The 16,647-nt window shown below is 42.7% G+C and overlaps 1 protein-coding gene across 2 annotated transcripts; it reads right to left on the reverse strand.

Moving 5' to 3' along the window:
- Nucleotides 1–3,842: 3,842 nt before the first annotated feature.
- Nucleotides 3,843–16,139, reverse strand: LOC104957970 (dystrophin-related protein 2-like). Of its 2 annotated transcripts, XM_010785649.1 has the most exons (7): nucleotides 16,048–16,139; nucleotides 13,651–13,797; nucleotides 11,333–11,585; nucleotides 9,179–9,192; nucleotides 8,682–8,802; nucleotides 7,907–7,993; nucleotides 3,843–7,487 (listed from the first exon to the last, which is right to left on the reverse strand). In XM_010785649.1, exons 1-7 carry the CDS (start codon nucleotides 16,101–16,103, stop codon nucleotides 7,389–7,391), a joined length of 777 nt encoding a protein of 258 aa, XP_010783951.1. In that variant the 5' UTR covers nucleotides 16,104–16,139; the 3' UTR covers nucleotides 3,843–7,388. The 2 variants fall into 2 exon arrangements, with proteins under 2 accessions (XP_010783951.1, XP_010783952.1); XM_010785650.1 differs by lacking the exon at nucleotides 9,179–9,192 and having other exon boundaries at nucleotides 7,375–7,487.
- Between the last annotated feature and the right edge of the window lie 508 nt (nucleotides 16,140–16,647).

The following is a 16,647-nucleotide window of genomic DNA, read 5'->3' on the forward strand; positions in this document are numbered from 1 at the left end:
GCTCCACTTTAATATCATTACTCACAGAACCAGTCCAAGAAGCAGTACATCCGTTATAATCATCTTCCATATCGCCGTCACTCTTCAACCCTCTCTCTTTTCCTCCATACCCAAAATCTCTAAAAACGGGGCTACAACGGATCTGATACAGACTGATAGAGATTTGAAAATAGTCTGTCAGTGACGAGGAGCTCCGCCTATATGGCCAACTCTCCACCAATCAGGGGAATTAGAGGTTGCCGTGGCATGGTAACAGCATGGTAACATGACGCTCGTAACTCGGCCCCCTCCTTTGCAGGGGGGCGTGGTCAGCTGCAGCGCATGCAAAGACAGGGCTGGGGGAGAGCAAAATAGAGCGAAATGAAGCATGGCTAAAATGCATGATCTGTTTGGTATTTTGAAAAAAAAAAACGTATAAATATACCTTATATATGTATAGCCCTACAATATATTATTCAAATATAGCATGATATGTCTCCTTTAAAGAGCCTGTGACACGTACAAAGGTGCATTTTGCATGATAGGTCCCCTTTAAGATATTATAGGTCTCCTTTAAGTGCTTTGACAAAAAATCCATTAAAAAATGTCATCTGTGGAAGCCGTAAGTAGGCTACTGTAAAAAGCACGACCAATCATCTGAGCCGGCCTGGCTAAAATAACTGGATGGCCTACCTGCCTGTCAGCCTTCCATCTGTGCACAAACTTATCTTGTGCCCTCATTGGGCACGTGTGTGTTGGAGGAGGGGCTCTGTAAGGAAGTGGCAGATTTTCTCCGGTTGTGTATTTTCAAATTCCAGCGCACTCGTGCTGGTTTCTCCAAAGTTACCTACCCCACCTTTAATGGGATATTCATTCTCATATAAAGCTAACAATATTATTTTGTCTCATTGTAGCACATAAGCTTTAGTGATGAATAAACATGCAGAATGTCCATATTTTTTATATATTTCTTTGTTTAGCAAACTTGGGGCTCCTGAGACATACACACACCATACACTGCCAAATGCAAACAAAATGCCACCTCAGCTTAAGCAGACAGAGCAGGTTTATTATTCAATATCTCAAGGTTAGAACATTAATCACTTTGTGTTCGTGCTTTTCTTTGATTTCTCTGTATTAAATGTTGTTATTCTGTTTCTCAGATTGTGTGAAGGGCTACTACAAGAGAGCCAAGGCCCACGCCGCCGTGTGGAATGAGAAGGAAGCCCGGAGAGACTTCAACATGGTGTCCCACCTGGACACCACTCTGATCTCTCTAATCCACCGAGAGCTGAAGAACCTGTCAGAGAGCATGAAGGAGAAGTACTGGGAGGAAAGGGAGCAATACTGGAACATGCTGGAGACAAAGGAAGACACAAATGAAGAGGTAGAGGAAGAGGAGGAGGAGGAGGAGGCGGAAGGAAAAGGAAAGCAAGAGGACACTAAAGATGAAGTTGGGAAAGAAAAAGGTAAAAAGCTATCTCCATCTATCCACTGTGTTGAAGCCGATGCAGAAGCGCTCGGGGGAAATGAGGTTACACCAGCAGAGGGAATGGTTAATGAAGAGGAGACCAGCTCTTCTGAAATCAATCCAAACGATGCCAATAACAAAGAGGGGAAGGACTGGCAGCAGATGTTACGGCTGATCATGATGCTGCAGAAAGAAGGGAACTTCCTCATGAAAGAAAACCAGTTAAAAGAAGCTTCTCTAAAGTTCAAGGAGGCCATCGAATATGTGGACATCCTCCAGAACACGGTTAGTGTAATTAAATACAGAGTGAAGTTGTGTAAAACCACGCAAACAAGTCATCATTTTTTATTTTCAGGAAAGTGAAATGCCAAATAAAACCTTTAATGACGACAATGAACATCCAGATGGACGTCAGGATTGATGGCGAAAATATTAAACACAGCCTCCAGTCCTTTCAGAGCAATGAATGTGCCGAAAAGTAGTCTGACGAAAGGAGTGTGGCTCGTGAACCATAATCATCTGTCATTGTTTCTTTTCCTTTTTTTACTGAAGAGCAGCTGTGGCATTGTAGGTAGGGATGTGAAGAGCAGAGAAAAGAGCGCTAAATATAACAGCACAGAGATATCACTGTGACAGCGCGCGCCTGTGCTTCTTTCTCTTCCTCGTCTCTGCCACACCTCGCTGTCTAACTCCGTCACGCCTTTTCACAACAAACTCCCTGTTATCATCAACCCACCCTCCTCCATCTTCATTTCTTCTCCTATTCTTACAAGCCTCTACACTTTACCTCGTGTCTGTTTCCTTTTCTTCATCCTTCCTCCCATATATCTTTATCTTTGTTACCTGTTGTCACGCTTTCAATTTGATCTTTTCAACATTCCCCCTGCCACCTATTAGCAGCTCCAACACCTCCTTCACACTCCCTTGTCCTCTCTGTGTGTTCAGCAGGTGGTGGATCAACAGGGCGAGGACTGGGAGTCGCTGGAAAAAGTGTGTCTTCCGCTGAGTCTTAACCTCAGCCAGTGCCTGCTGGAGCTAAAAGAAAACCAGCAAGTGGTGGAGCTCAACAACAAGCTGCTGAAGAAGCACAGAGGTACGACATGTTAGTGTGAAGATAAATGTTGAGGTAGGGGAGGAAAGAATAGATGTGGATAAAGAAATAGGTAGAAGTATATAAACATGCTCAGTTTTTAGTTGTGTTTCCTTACACACCTTTACTTTTGAGTTTATAATATCAATATCGGTTGCTAGAACAAATGCCTGGCCTTCAGCAAAACCAGCCTTCACACTACATCAGTCCTTGATCTTTCTCTTTACCAGGGGAAGTAGAAACCAAACATTCACAACAGCATTTCTGAGTCTCTCTTTCCCTCCCCCGGCACCCACCCATGGACATCACAGTCAAAAATGAATTCATTGTTTTCTTTTTGTTTCTGCTATGACTAAATTATTTATAGTCGAGGCTGATGCGAAATGATTGTTCTTACGCTTTTCCTTTTCCCTTCTATTACTTTTCTCCAATTGTTGCCTTCTACTTTGTCTCCTGTCTCACCACTGGTGTTCAGTGCAGTTACTTCATCCTCCCTTTAGCAGTATTTCTTTAACCTTGTAACTTTGAATTGTACTGCTCTAAAGTTTTATTCTAGCTGACCATCTCCTGTTTCCTCAAGTCAGTATTTTATTTATACTCCCACATTGTCTTTTCCCTTAGGTAACTTTAAGGCTGTTTATCAGCGGGCGAGAGCACATTGCGCTTTGTGCAACGACGTGAAGGCTCGGAGGGACTTGGATATGGTGGAGAAATTGGACCCATCGTTCAAACCCTACGTCCGCAAAGAACTGCAGAAGCTGGGTGAGAGTGTACGCCTAATGCAGTGCCGCCAGAATAAGACTTACTGGGATACAACCCAGGAGAAATGGGGGCCCGATGGGAGCAAGACAAAGAGTGCAGCAAGAAAGAAGAATGTCAGATTTGCACAGAAAACTACTGATGAAAAAACCAAAGTAGAGAAGAAGACAGAAGTCAGTAAGATAGAAGACGAGGAAAGCTCAGAGAAGCCCGCCCCTGCTGAGACAGAGGGAGTGGATGACACAGGAACAGGGAAAGATCCAGATGTGAAAGCAGAGCTGAGCAATAAAGGGCGAGAGAGTGGGAGAGCAAGTGAAGATAATGAAAATACTGAGAGTGTCGCAGTTCCTGGGGAGGGCCAGGGTGCGCCAGATAATCGAGCGACAGATAAAGATAGCGATCCCGAGCCCACCGGCACAGGAAAAGATAATGTAGTGAGCAACAGATCAGTGCAGGATAAGGTTACAGAGAAGGTCAAATGTCCATCAAGTGGTGAACTGGGCCAAAGAGAAGCAGCCCAAGGGAACAAAGACCCCTGTGATAAGACAGGAAATGATGTCACTCAATCAGAATAGATCAAAGGGGAAGCTGAGGGAGAGAAGAATATATCTAGACTAACAGCAATATGGATGTAGAAAGTGAAACAGCAGGGAAGTTACGTGATGAACAGTCAAGCCTCAAGTCTCAACAGGAAATATTGATTCTGCCACATTGAAACCAAATATAAACAGAATGAGAAAAATTAATATCAACAACCTGCATTTGGCCCCATTCTGAGTTAAGTTTCATTATTCAGTTCTCAAAGGGATAACTGCACCCGCATAAAAAAAGCACAGGAAGATGAGGAGTTTGCCAAATACAAATATTTTTATTTCTGTACACAAAGAGTAGAAAGCAGCCAGTAACCCAATCGTTATTACAGTAAAAAGCCTTTCTTCAGAAAACGTTTTTATACAGATTAAAAACTCCAGAGAAAGGACAGCAAGAAGTGTTTGAGTGCTGGACAACAACATAAAATAAAAACCATTAAACAATTAACATTTGAATAATTAATGAGGTATATTAACGGTGATTAAAAAAATTAAAAAAACTCAGATCATCAGTATGATATGAGTGTGTGTGAAATGATGTTAGTGTTGTCAACAGATTAGTTGATTCATTGCCCTGTGATGTGAGAGGTGACACACTAGCTTAGATGCATCATAATAGCAAAAATGGAGGTTGTTAAGCAAAGGCAGGGGAGTTATGACCATTCGCATGTTGGCCGGCTACATGCAGTCTTGACAGAGAAAGCAGTGTCCTCTGGGGTGATATGGAGAGCCTTTTTCTTCAATCACACTGCTTCAGTCACGCCACAGGGAGCAGGGTACGTTCTGTGTGTTTGGGGAATATAGGGAACCATGACCAGCATAGAAAGATGTACATGGACCAGACCCCAGAGGATCACACGGTCAAAGAGAAACGACTCTCCTGCAGCTGGATGACAGTGGAAGTTAATTTATGACAGGTCTCCCTTGAAAAAGAGATTGACGATCTCAATGGGACCACCTTGTTGAATAAAGGTTTAATAATAATAGACGCTGGTGTCACACAGCAGCTGGGTGACACATGGGGACAAACGGTCATGTAACCACCTTCTGTATTTATTTCTATCCTACTCCTTTATACTGTCTTAAAATAAACACAATGCTGACTGGCAGCCCTATTGGGAGTTCCTCCTCTTCTTTTTTCTCCCACAATGTCACTGTGACATCAGCTTGTGTGCCCACAAACAGATGTATGGGGTTTCATCAATGTGTAATGAGATGTGTGAATACCAATAAATGCATGTCTGTGAATAAACATTGCTTTTTTTTCTTTTATCCATGACCCAAGCTGCCCTTTGTTTCGACCTGTGAGACCTTAACTGAAAACAAATCTTAAGTGTTGCCTGGGATGGATTCAACAGATGATAATGGCTCTTCAGCAGCTGAACAGCAACATGCTTTATTGGAGGTGGGAGTGAAGAAGAGGAGAAGGGCGATCTCTCTAGCTTCTCTTAAGGCTATTAGCATTTGTATTATGAACGGGAAAACATCACCTTTCAAATTCACAAACCTGTGGAACTGCATCCTTGGGGACAGTTCCCTAGCAACAGTATCAAAACTAACAGGCAGCGAGTGCTGAGGATGGTGGTGTCAAAGTGTGAGTGCTGTGTGCCTGGAGGGGGAGCCGTAATGAATGCAGCACATGGGTTTCAAACTCATGTGTGAGGTCAGAAAGTCGCTTTAAGGTCTAAGATGAATTCCTAACTGGGTGTATGTGTATCTCCAGCCAGTATGATTTACTGTGAAACACAGAGCCACAGTTTAGTTGTTTCAGGCGTTCTCTTATCCTGCTCCTGGAGATTTCCACTGTAGCAGGCACATCAAAATGGATCTCTCACACCAGCCCTCGAGCAATAAATGGATTGGGCTTTTTTTTCCACCTTTCCTTTCTTGTTTCTCAGATCTTTATTCCCTCCAGGCACCCCCAGCATGTTGATGTTCACCCATAAAAGTCCTATTATAACTGGTTTCAATGTATGGACGCTCATGCGCTGTGATCCTTCCTTTTCCATGTCCTGTGAGCCCAATTCAACCACCTGCTGTCCCTGAATGTAAAAACTAAATGAAAAAGTCCATATTTACGATGGATCCAGTTTGGTTTTAAGGCATTCAATGACTGTGCTGTGTTTAGAACAGAACCCACCCTATGACCCTCATACAATGAGGACAACTCCATTTCAACCTGGCGTCTCTTTGTGGATCTAAAAAGTAATTAGGTACGCATTAGCGAGGGAAAATGAGGCATGTAGAATCAATAGCTAGTGTTCTATAAAGATATAGACTGAGAGTAGGGATTATCCAGGATGATGTCAGTGTAGAGCCGCGTTATGGTGGTGTGCCCTGCTCCCCCCTGTAGTGTCTGGAATTGGCCAGGTAGACAGAGAGAGAAAGAGAGGCTTGCTGCCTGGATCTACCTCCTTCTCTTTCTCTGCACACTGCAGGAGGACGCTAAGTTCCCAGAGTGGACGCCTGCGTGCTGATATTAGTCAGCAGACATTTCCTGCACAAAATCCAGTTTCTGCCACAATTCAAATTGTCTCAAAACTGAAGGCTGGTCTAAATCCTGCGGGCCAGAGAGATGAAATGGATCTCCATTTCAAACGGAGGTGTCTGTATCTTTTAGAGAGGATGCATGGCACATATTATTGATCAAACAGGGAACCGTTTGTGCACAATGAGGGAAGGGTGAATGTTTATGTAGCAGCACATGTGTGTGTGTTTATGCATCTATGGTGAGTGCAAGTGGTTCTGTATCGGCGTAAAGGGCTCACTTAGGAGAGGCGAGCAATGAGAGTGAGAAGCAGTTGGAGAGGATTAGAGGAGCACAGTGTGTGCATACAGAGGCGCTGTGCTAGCGGGCACTTTGGCTGTCTTAAATAAATCATGGATTCAACTGATGATGTGTCTTTCTCACAAAGTAAATAAGCTTGTTGTGGGTGCTGTCAACTCCCTGACAATCTGCACCACGCAGCCACATGAGATACAGTCAGCCCAGCCCTGATCCTGCTTACTCTAGCAATCTCTAACAGCCTCAGTTCAAAAACAAAGAACAACAACCGTGATATCACATTCAAGTAGAAAACAACAAAACAGAAGACACAGACATTTTTGACAAAACAAGGGGATACACTTCGTATTCCTTTTTGCATTTTTTTTTTAAAGATCTCCTCATGGGAGGTCCAATTTGTGCTGTGGACATATAAAGCTTCACACCTCTGAACGACTACACAGATACTGGTTAGCACAGTGTCTTGGCTGGGCATGTCCTTTTACTTTAGTGTCTCCCTGACCTGCTGCTAACGTTAGTTTCCTTTGGCTGGTTAACACGGTGTCAGGCTGCACCCCTGAAGTCATGAAGCACAGCCTGGCCAAACGGACATCAGCGTTAGCCTTTAGCAGTTAGCATGAAAAAGGCTTTTAGTGCACAGATTCCAGTAGAGGGTTAGCTCTGGGTATCATAGCTGCTGCAGTGGTCTCAGGGCCTGGTGAACTGTGGCCGACCTCAGCCGTACGGAGCTCCTCCCTCTGCCATCAGGCGTCCTTTACAGGTCTTCATTCTGCTCCTCCAGGCCCACTTGGTGTTAGATGTGTGAGGTGGAGCCTGACATTTGGAAATAAGAAGAAACAAAAGCTTCAAAATGTCAGGAAAGCAAGCACAGGAAATGAGCAAATGATCTTGGTTATAACTGTGGAGGCTATGATTATGATAATCCCTTTCTTTGTTCAAGTTACAGGCCTCTGACTGCCCAGTCAATTGTCTTTCAAATGAGACGGGGCAGTTTGCAAAGTGTGTGACAGTGATGCTCCCTTTCTTTCTCTGTGCTACTGTCTCAGTCTCTATTCATCTTACTCCTCCTCCCCGCCATTTAATGTCCCCGTCCCTCCCCCGGACTATCAACCCACAGCAGTACATGTTTGCTCTTCTCTTCATCTCCCACTCTCCCACGGGTGATGGAGGAGCAAAGAGTGTCTCTCTGAAGCATGGATTGCTACAGTCCGTGCAGCCGTGACTGAACTCACCCGGTTCTGAAGGGAAGACGTTTCTAAGCTGCTCGATGACTTCCTGGAGCTGCAGCACCGTATCCTGTTCGTGCGCCATATCATCTCCTGTGACACACACACACACACACACACACACACACACACACACACACACACACACACACACACACACACACACACACCAAATAAGTATTTTGATCTTGTACTTGAGTAAAAGTAGAAATACCAGAGTGTAGGAATACTCTGTTATAAGTTATAAGTCCTGAATTCAAAATGTTACTCAAGTACAAGTACTCATTAAGCAAATGGCCGATTTCAGAATTATATATTATATCTTTTGATTATAATTATTGAGGCATTAATGTGTTTATCAAAGCTGGTAAAGGTGAAGCTAGTTTGAATGACTTTGTATGCTGCAGGGTAGCTTGTGAATGTTTCTCCATGTATAATTAAAGTCTTATTTAAGGGTTGATTATATTTCAAATGCTTAATCCAAATCTGTAAAGTAACTAAAGGTATTAAATAAATACAGTGGAGTAAAAGTACACAATTCACCTCTGATTTGCAGTGGAATAGAAGTAAAACATAGAAACACATTTAAATACTAAGTAAAATACAAGTATCTCAAAGTTGTACTTTAGTACAGTACTTAAATGTACTTGGTGACTGCACCACTGCACACAGAAGGTTACACGTCTATAAGAGGTTGTGGGGGGCAGGAGGGGAGGATGCATGGTTTCACACTGTGTGCATGCGTCAACACAACATCAGAGAATGGCTGCTCGTCGCTGACCTGCTGCTTCAGTGTCGGTGGTCTCTCTGCTCGCATGCTCTCCGTGGTGACCCCCCCCACCAGACACGGGAGAAGACAGGGTCGACGGCTCTGATCCGTTGGCCTCCGAGTCATCTTTGGGCTGTTTTTTAGGAAAGACTGATTATCATTCATTCCGAATAATTGCTAATATCCATCATGTTGGAGGCTACGGAGACATTTAGCCTTTCACAAAGTAATGAATGTGATAGTTAATGACACACAGCCAGCAGCCCTGGCATCTCTGAGCAGAATTAGTTCAAATAAGGATATTATGCCCAACAGCTGTGACACCAAATCTGAAAATTACTGTGATCTGAGCTTTGATAGACAGATGCAAAAGATATTACACTGCACCGCACACAGCATTATTGCAGAAAGAGGCAGGGAGGTCTCGAATCACAGTCAAAGATGTACATGTATAACGTAGCTCTCTAGAAGATACAGTATTCCCAAATATCATGTATATGCAAACTCACTATCTTTTGTATTTCTGTAAGCAACATAGCAGCAATATCCAGGGGGTGAGTTAGTTCAATTGTTGCAGTGAAATGTGGGGTCTGCAGAGATTGTAAGGATTTCATACATAAACACTTCCAAACTACAAGGAGGTTTTTCTGATTTTATTTTCAGAGGAAATGAAAGTGTGATATTGGTCTTGGGAGAATGAAATAAAAGAAAAAAACATATTTAAAAAAACAAAACAGGAATATGTACCTCCTATTTCTCTTTACTCTAAATGTCCACATCTTTAACCTGAAGAAAACACACTCGTCTCTCACTCTCAGTGTCTTTCTCCCCTGTCATTCACTAGCTTTGTTTTCGTTACTTAGAGACCTACATGCACAATTTACATCTACTCCCACGGCTAACAATTGACACTTTCTTAATATAGCAACCCAGCTACTGTGTATGTCAGCTCCCACTCTCATATCCATCCTTCTCATACCTGTCTTTAGACTTAGAGTGCAGTGAATCCTTTTATTTGACGTCTTAAGGCTTATCCCCTTTCATAACTCTTTCTGTGCTGTACATTTTGGATTTCCCACTAATGGTTTTTCCATCTCGCCATTCCATCCTTTGTATACACAATGTATGATACGTACTGTGCTACCGGATGTAGGCACTGTGATGCATACAAATGTTGAAAGTCATTGAGTCTCTGCCTTCCTGTGCCCATTATTCAGGCTGCAGCTCCAGTTCAGTAACACATTATGAATAAAGCTGAGTTCATCAAACCCCCTTAACAGACCAGATGCTGCTGTGATAGATAAGTGGCTGGAGATCAAACCTATGACCTTCAGTGTTTATCAGACAGTGACTTCTGCTATTCAGCGGATGGCCCCGGACACTAAGGGCCAGGTCACCTTTAGCAGCAGGTCAAGATTTAGAAACCAGTAGTTACTGTAGCTCGCCAGAGGGTCTAAGGCAGCGACGGAATAAGGGATTGGAAGTACGTTTCTTTGTTGGGGAATTTGGTCTTACACCATAGCACATCAGAGACACTAGCGGGACCTAGCAAGACTTTAAAACAGGCAGTGCAATCTTAAAATCAAGTGCAGCTAGGATATTGTTGCTTCTCTTATAAAGTAGTTCAAGTTTTGCAGCAGAGTTTTGTAAAATAAATTATTCATACCAATTTATATAGATGAGATTAAAGGCTCTGTTTGAATAGTATTACTTAAAGCTTGCAGACTAGAGAAAAGAGTGTTCAGATAGAACGTTTTAGTGTACAAATATCTTGGATTCTGAGTCGCTCAAATGTAGGGACATTTTTGGACATTCAAAACCAAGTATTAATTTCAGCAAGGCAGAACCTAATAGGGCACGTCAATAGTCCCAGGCTTTATCAGGACATGTAGTTTCGTATCTTCCATAGCAATGGAAGTCAATATGATATCTCCACATAAGGATCTCACAAAATGGAGGAGCGTAAGAGGAGAAGGCATTAAAAGAAGTAAGTGGAAAAAGCACTCAGATGCAGTGGATGGTGTGTTTCACAGACTGTAAGCTGCTCAGATAAAGCAAGCACTTATACCACTGTGTGTTCAGAGAAAGGTGGAATACTTCTTTAAAAACAACCTAATTGCTTTTGTGTTATTTCAAGTATACAGTTCTGAGTTTATCTTGAGCAACTAAAAGTATTGTTATATTTATGGGCCCTTTATTTCCTAGACAAATCCCAATAGTGTCCTATATAGAACAACTATATGGAAAATAGACCTAGACATAGACTGCAGGTCAACATGAAAAAATACTTAATCTGTCGACTTACTGTACAAACATACTCACCATTCAAAATGAATGCTGAATAAAGTATTCAATAATAAATGAAGAATGAATAAATAAAACTAGCACAATCTGAGCTTGACAGAATTTTTTTTTTCCAGAAAAGTACACAATTATAAAATAAACTACAAAGGTTCATCAAAATTGGAATCTGCAAAATAGGTACAGTACTATGGCTTCAAAATGAATGTGGTGGAGTAAATAGTACAATACTTCCCTCTGAAACATAGTGGATTCGTGGTAGCAAGCAAGTGCCTTCTAACTCTCCTAAAGTACAGTAACATGTTTGTATGAGTGCTCGTCTCTCTCCACCCCCCACCCCCGTGCCTCTCAGAGAGGGGTACCTGTAGCAGGAGCTCCCTCAGCCTGCGGAGCTGCGACTCCAGCTGCTTGTTGTGGTCCTCCAGGATCTGCATGCGGGTCTCCAGGCGCGTTTTGTGCTGCCGGAGGACCCGTGCCTCGGCCAGCAGCTCCTCGTCCTGCGGCCCCCCCTCGGTGGGTGAACCTGGGCCGCCCTCTCCGGCCTCGGTCAGCATGGGAACAGACGCCGCCTCCTCGTGCTTCCACTTGAGCCTCCTGTACTCGCTCTGCAGCACCCTGAGGACCCACAGAACAGATGGAGGGAAAACTGTTAGCATGCAAAACACATAAACACAGCAGAAGGTATTCACCCAGCTTCCACCTGGCTACACGTAATGACCTGACATGCGTGTAATTTATATTATTAGGGTCATTTCACCACATGCATACATATTAATAAAACCATCCTCATTTTGAACACGAGCTGCAATAAATCACTGTTCTCCTTCTCTCCCATGAAGGGTATCATCTGATTATGTTCTGTGCTGTGAAGCATTGCTAAAGACCTGCACATATCACATGGTCATCCTTACGCCCAGTGGACAAAACCCTTTCATGGGCTTTACTTCCTCAGTGATTGTATGTGTACAAATATTAAGCACAAAATAATTGACACATTTTCCTCCTTTACATTTTTTTGTCTCGTTATCTTCTGACCTTGTTGTAACACAATATATGAAAAGCTATTCAACTGGAGAAAAGGATAAAGTACAAAGCTGATAAAACAATGTTAAAGTGGACCTATCATGCTATATTTGAATAATATATTGTAGGGCCATACCTATATAAAACATGTCATTTCGCTCTATTTGCTCTTTTCCGGCCCTGTTTTTGCAAGGGCTGATTCTGCTTTTGTGGCAGACTATAGCGCCACTTACAGGCCTGGCATATGTACTACAGCGTCTCCAGCGCTTTCGAGCAGCAATGGCCGTGGAAACCCCACATTCCCCTGATAGGTGGAGAGTTGCCCATATAGGCGGAGCACCCCTTTTCTGACGTCAGAACAATTTAAATCTGTATCAGTCTGTCTCAGATCCGTTGCAGCCCCGTTTTTAGAGATTTGGGTATGGAGGAAAAGAGAGAGGGTTGTGTTTTCTGACACTTGGTGAGTTCCCTGACACACCGGGGACACATATTCATGTACAAAAGACGTACAAAAGTACATTTTGCATGATAGGTCCCCTTTAAGTATATATTTTTTAAGCTGTTAAAGTAGAGCCAGGACCCCCAACAAAGAAGCAAAGGGTTAAGGTTGTTACTGATTCTTAAATTGCTGTATTGTTCAGGTATGAGCCACATAGGAGCCACAGCAGAGGACATAAATAAGTCACAGCAGCCTCCATAGCCATAAATAAGGACAATGGAGCCCACTGCAGTATCATAACTGAAATGGGTCAAGGTTTCAGACACCCAAAAGGCAGAAGTGTATTTATGTCTGTGTGTAAGTAGCTGGATGTCCCTGTGTGTGTGTTAAGGTCACAACCAAATTGGAGACAAGAGAAAAATATTCATATGAATCATTGGCATAAAGGTTGCCTCTAGTAACCAATTAGCGAGACAGGAGAAATTAATTCGTTTCATTTATGGAAAATGCCTGAGCCTCTTAGCAAGTAGGGCACAATACATTCAAATTAAATCATTCCAATCTAAACTGAATGTGTTTCAGAGATGCTTTACATCACACTAGGAAACCTGTAATGTCCCTCTATGCAGGAAACCAACACACTGTCAAGGTGAAGTATAACTATGTGTCAGGTATTCAGACAGAAAATATGTGTTGTTATCCTAACACTGTTTACTGGGATTTAGTGTGTGAAGGTAGGCAAATAGCAGCAGAAGCAAAAAAAAAAAAGTTTAATGGATCTGCGTAAACAAACAGATTATTTTATTATGCTTCTTGGGGAGCTTAACAAATCGAAATAACTCCCTGAAGAAACGTTAACATCCCTGCTATCTATAATCACATCAACACCATTTACTTATGTTCACATAAACAGCAAATGTTAGCAAATGTGAGTCCAACTCCAACACCTAAACAAATCAAGAAAGGATACTCAGGACTCTCACAAAAGGGCCTTTGTAAAATTATTCTAATCTAATTATTATTTTATTTTATGTAGTGTCTGATTGGTAATCGCACACCTTTTCTTTTAACCAGGAACACTTAATGCTGTACCATGTGATCTATGTACCATGTATGTTCATAAATAAAAACTGTAATTACAAAAAAAGAAAGAAAGAATACTCGCTCCGAATCAATGTCCTAAATCACTTGTTTTTGTTTGTTTTCCCGGACACAGACCTGTTCTCGTTCTCCAGGCGGGCCAGGGTGCACTGGAGCTGCTCCTGGTCCTGGTGCTCCAGGTGGGCCAGCAGCATGTGTTGTCCACAGGGGGAGTCATGGTCCAGGGCTGGGCTGGAGTGACGCAGGAGGTACTGATCTTCATCCCTGAGTCCCCCACACAGGAGACAGCACACTGAGCCACCAGCAAACAGCCACCAGCAGCGCAAAGCAGAGCCAGGGGCCAAACAAGGCAAGGCAAGCAGGACGAGGAGAGGTATCACAGGACGAGGCGCGATCAAACAAAACCAGACAAACAGGGACGGGACACTACGACAAATGCATTGTGCAAGGTTCCCAGTCCAAATATGAAATGGCCGGTCATAAACTTGGCTCACCACACTAAGATCCCACTCTCTTTTATTAAAAATGGTTACGCTACATCACAATATAATGCCCAAATAATAAAAACTTTATCGACGATGGAACGGAAAAACTTAATGTTCAGATGTCTGTTTGAGAGCAGACATATGGCTGTAAAACCACAAATGCATGTGCAATTATTTTAATGGAAAGACAGCTGTTTGTCAATTTATATGTTCCAATAATGCTTTGGGCTATTAGCAAATTATTTATTGAAAAAACAAGTTATAGGCTTTGAATTGTAATGCCACATTATACATCCCATTGGTATTTATAGGCCTACTTAAAGCAGACTGGTTATGTCTAGAGATGGCCAGATCCATATCAGTTGCAGAAAACCTTGGTCAAGCTTGATGATGCGGCGGTCTGTTTCTTTATGAAAAAATATCTCAGCATTTCCTATAACAAGAAACCTGAAGGTATTTCTTTTTTTAATGTATTTTTGGTCTTTCTTATTTTGGTCATTCACATCACCACTTACCTCCGTTGTTCATTTGATAAAATGGTTTAATGCAGAACATCTCATATCACTGAATTGAAAGCTGTTATACAAAACATTTACATTTCTATGATAATAAAATGCATGAACCACTTATGGAAGACTGAAGGTTACATTGATGTTTGCATCTAAAGGATTGATTCATTAATGTCTGTATCCTATCAATAGGCAGACTGTGAACTGAGAACAATGCACACAGATGACGGGTAAAGGCTACACATACGGGCGGCATGATCCAGGAGAGAAAACAGCATGAGGCCAGCCAAACCGCAGATGGAGGCACAGGTAGCACAGCAGCATGTTCAGAGCCATGCAGCAGTAAAAACAGACAGGCTCTGACAGACAGAAGGACGGATTGGTAGTATAAAAAGAACAAGACACAAGGCCACATGAGGGTAAAACAGCACCACTACACATAAAGGGTAGAAGTGAAGTGTCATGCATTCAAACAAACTTCCAGGCATCAAATTACAGAGAGACAGAGATACAACAGCTTCATGCACTGATATACACATTTTTGTGACAATGCTCCACCCAAGCAAAACTCTAGATACGTACACATTGGAACTAAGACACTGTGAGCAGGCTTGAGAGGAACGGATTCTTAAAAGTGTTTCCCCGACTGAAAGTAAGTAATGCAGTTTTATCTCAGCCTCAAACTAGCTTTTAATGTGGTGTCAAGCACAGGCTTCACTCACAGCACGCACACATAAGTCACGTCTGAAAAGAAATAATGAGCACACTTCACAAAACACACACACACTGACACACACCTGGAGCCCTAAAAGATCATATACCACTTTGCATGGAGCTGCAGGGCATGCTACCTTGACTTTAAGGTTCAATACAAAAATGAAAAATACCTGAGTGAAGGAGGTTGATAGCTCACTCAGATGTCAACTAAATAAGACTTGTTAAAAAAAACATGGACGACTCTTTCCACCTGGCGCTTCCCACATTGAGGACTCACTGTCCTCAATGGAGGACTTGTTGGATGCTTCTCTCACATCAAACACCCCTCATTACTTTCATTTCTTTAACCTAGCCACCACCTGCCATTCAGCTAGCTTTCTAAAGACACACACACACACACACACACACACACACACACACACACACACACACACACACACACACACACACACACACACACACACACACACACACACACACACACACCTCTCTACTCAGCGGGGTTTTGTGTATCAACCCACAGCCAAGGACTTTACTCACAGCAGGCATGTGCATGAGAGGGCACTGTGTGCACACTTTTCTCGCTGTGTGTCCTTTTCCTTATGTGGCTGATTATTTATGTCACGTCACCCAATTTCTCCCTAACAGTGGAACATGCATGCACAAGCCTGAGCACACACAGAAACACAGACACAATCAAGGTTTCAAGAGGACAGACTGTACACACAAAACACACACACATAATCGACATGAAACGCTGTGGTTGTTGTGGTGGGGTAGTTTGGGGTGTGCAGCATACTCACAGACTTTCATCAGGAGACAGGCTGTCGGTGAAGAATGAACAATTCTGGCTCTCCATTTCCGCCAATCTATAGATACACAAACACACACACACACACACACACACACACACACACACACACACACACACACACACACACACACACACACACACACACACACACANAGATCACAGCTGAAAAAAATATCATTACTGAGAGAAAAATGGTTATTTGTTTAAAAAAAAGGAAAGAACGGTGAATGGACTGAGAATCGGAGCTCAACACGCAGAGCTGCTTTTCCAGTTACGGCATGACTGTAGTGTGTTTGTGTGTGTGTGTGTGTGTGTGTGTGTGTGTGTGTGTGTGTGTGTGTGTGTGTGTGTGTGTGTGTGTGTGTGTGTGTGTGTGTGTGTGGACCTGTCTAATATGTCTCCCCAAGGGTAAGAATTTCAGACACTAACCTGCCAGTGATGAGAGTTCAAAGTCAGCGCAGAGTTGCAATAAATACGGGGAATGAATTCAAATAAGAAATTAGATTTCTCCCTTTATATCCTATAATTACTAACAGGTAGGTAGGCCAGAGGCAGAGAGAGGGAAAGAGAGAGAGAGCTAGTAGAAAAT

Source organism: Notothenia coriiceps, unplaced genomic scaffold (genome assembly GCF_000735185.1).
Source record: "Notothenia coriiceps isolate Sejong01 unplaced genomic scaffold, NC01 NC01_scaffold00028133, whole genome shotgun sequence".
Taxonomy (NCBI): Eukaryota; Metazoa; Chordata; class Actinopteri; order Perciformes; family Nototheniidae; genus Notothenia; species Notothenia coriiceps.

Bases quoted from the DNA above. Each gene is read 5' to 3' on its own strand.
- LOC104957970 (XM_010785649.1), bottom strand. From the start codon at position 16,103: ATGGAGAGCCAGAATTGTTCATTCTTCACCGACAGCCTGTCTCCTGAT. The intron at 13,798-16,047 runs GTGAGTATGCTG...TGGGGGACTCAG, and splicing joins CTGTCTCCTGATGAAAGTCT to GGATGAAGATCAGTACCTCC. The intron at 7,488-7,906 runs GTGAGTTCAGTC...TCCAAATGTCAG, and splicing joins CGTCTTCCCTTCAGAACCGG to GCTCCACCTCACACATCTAA.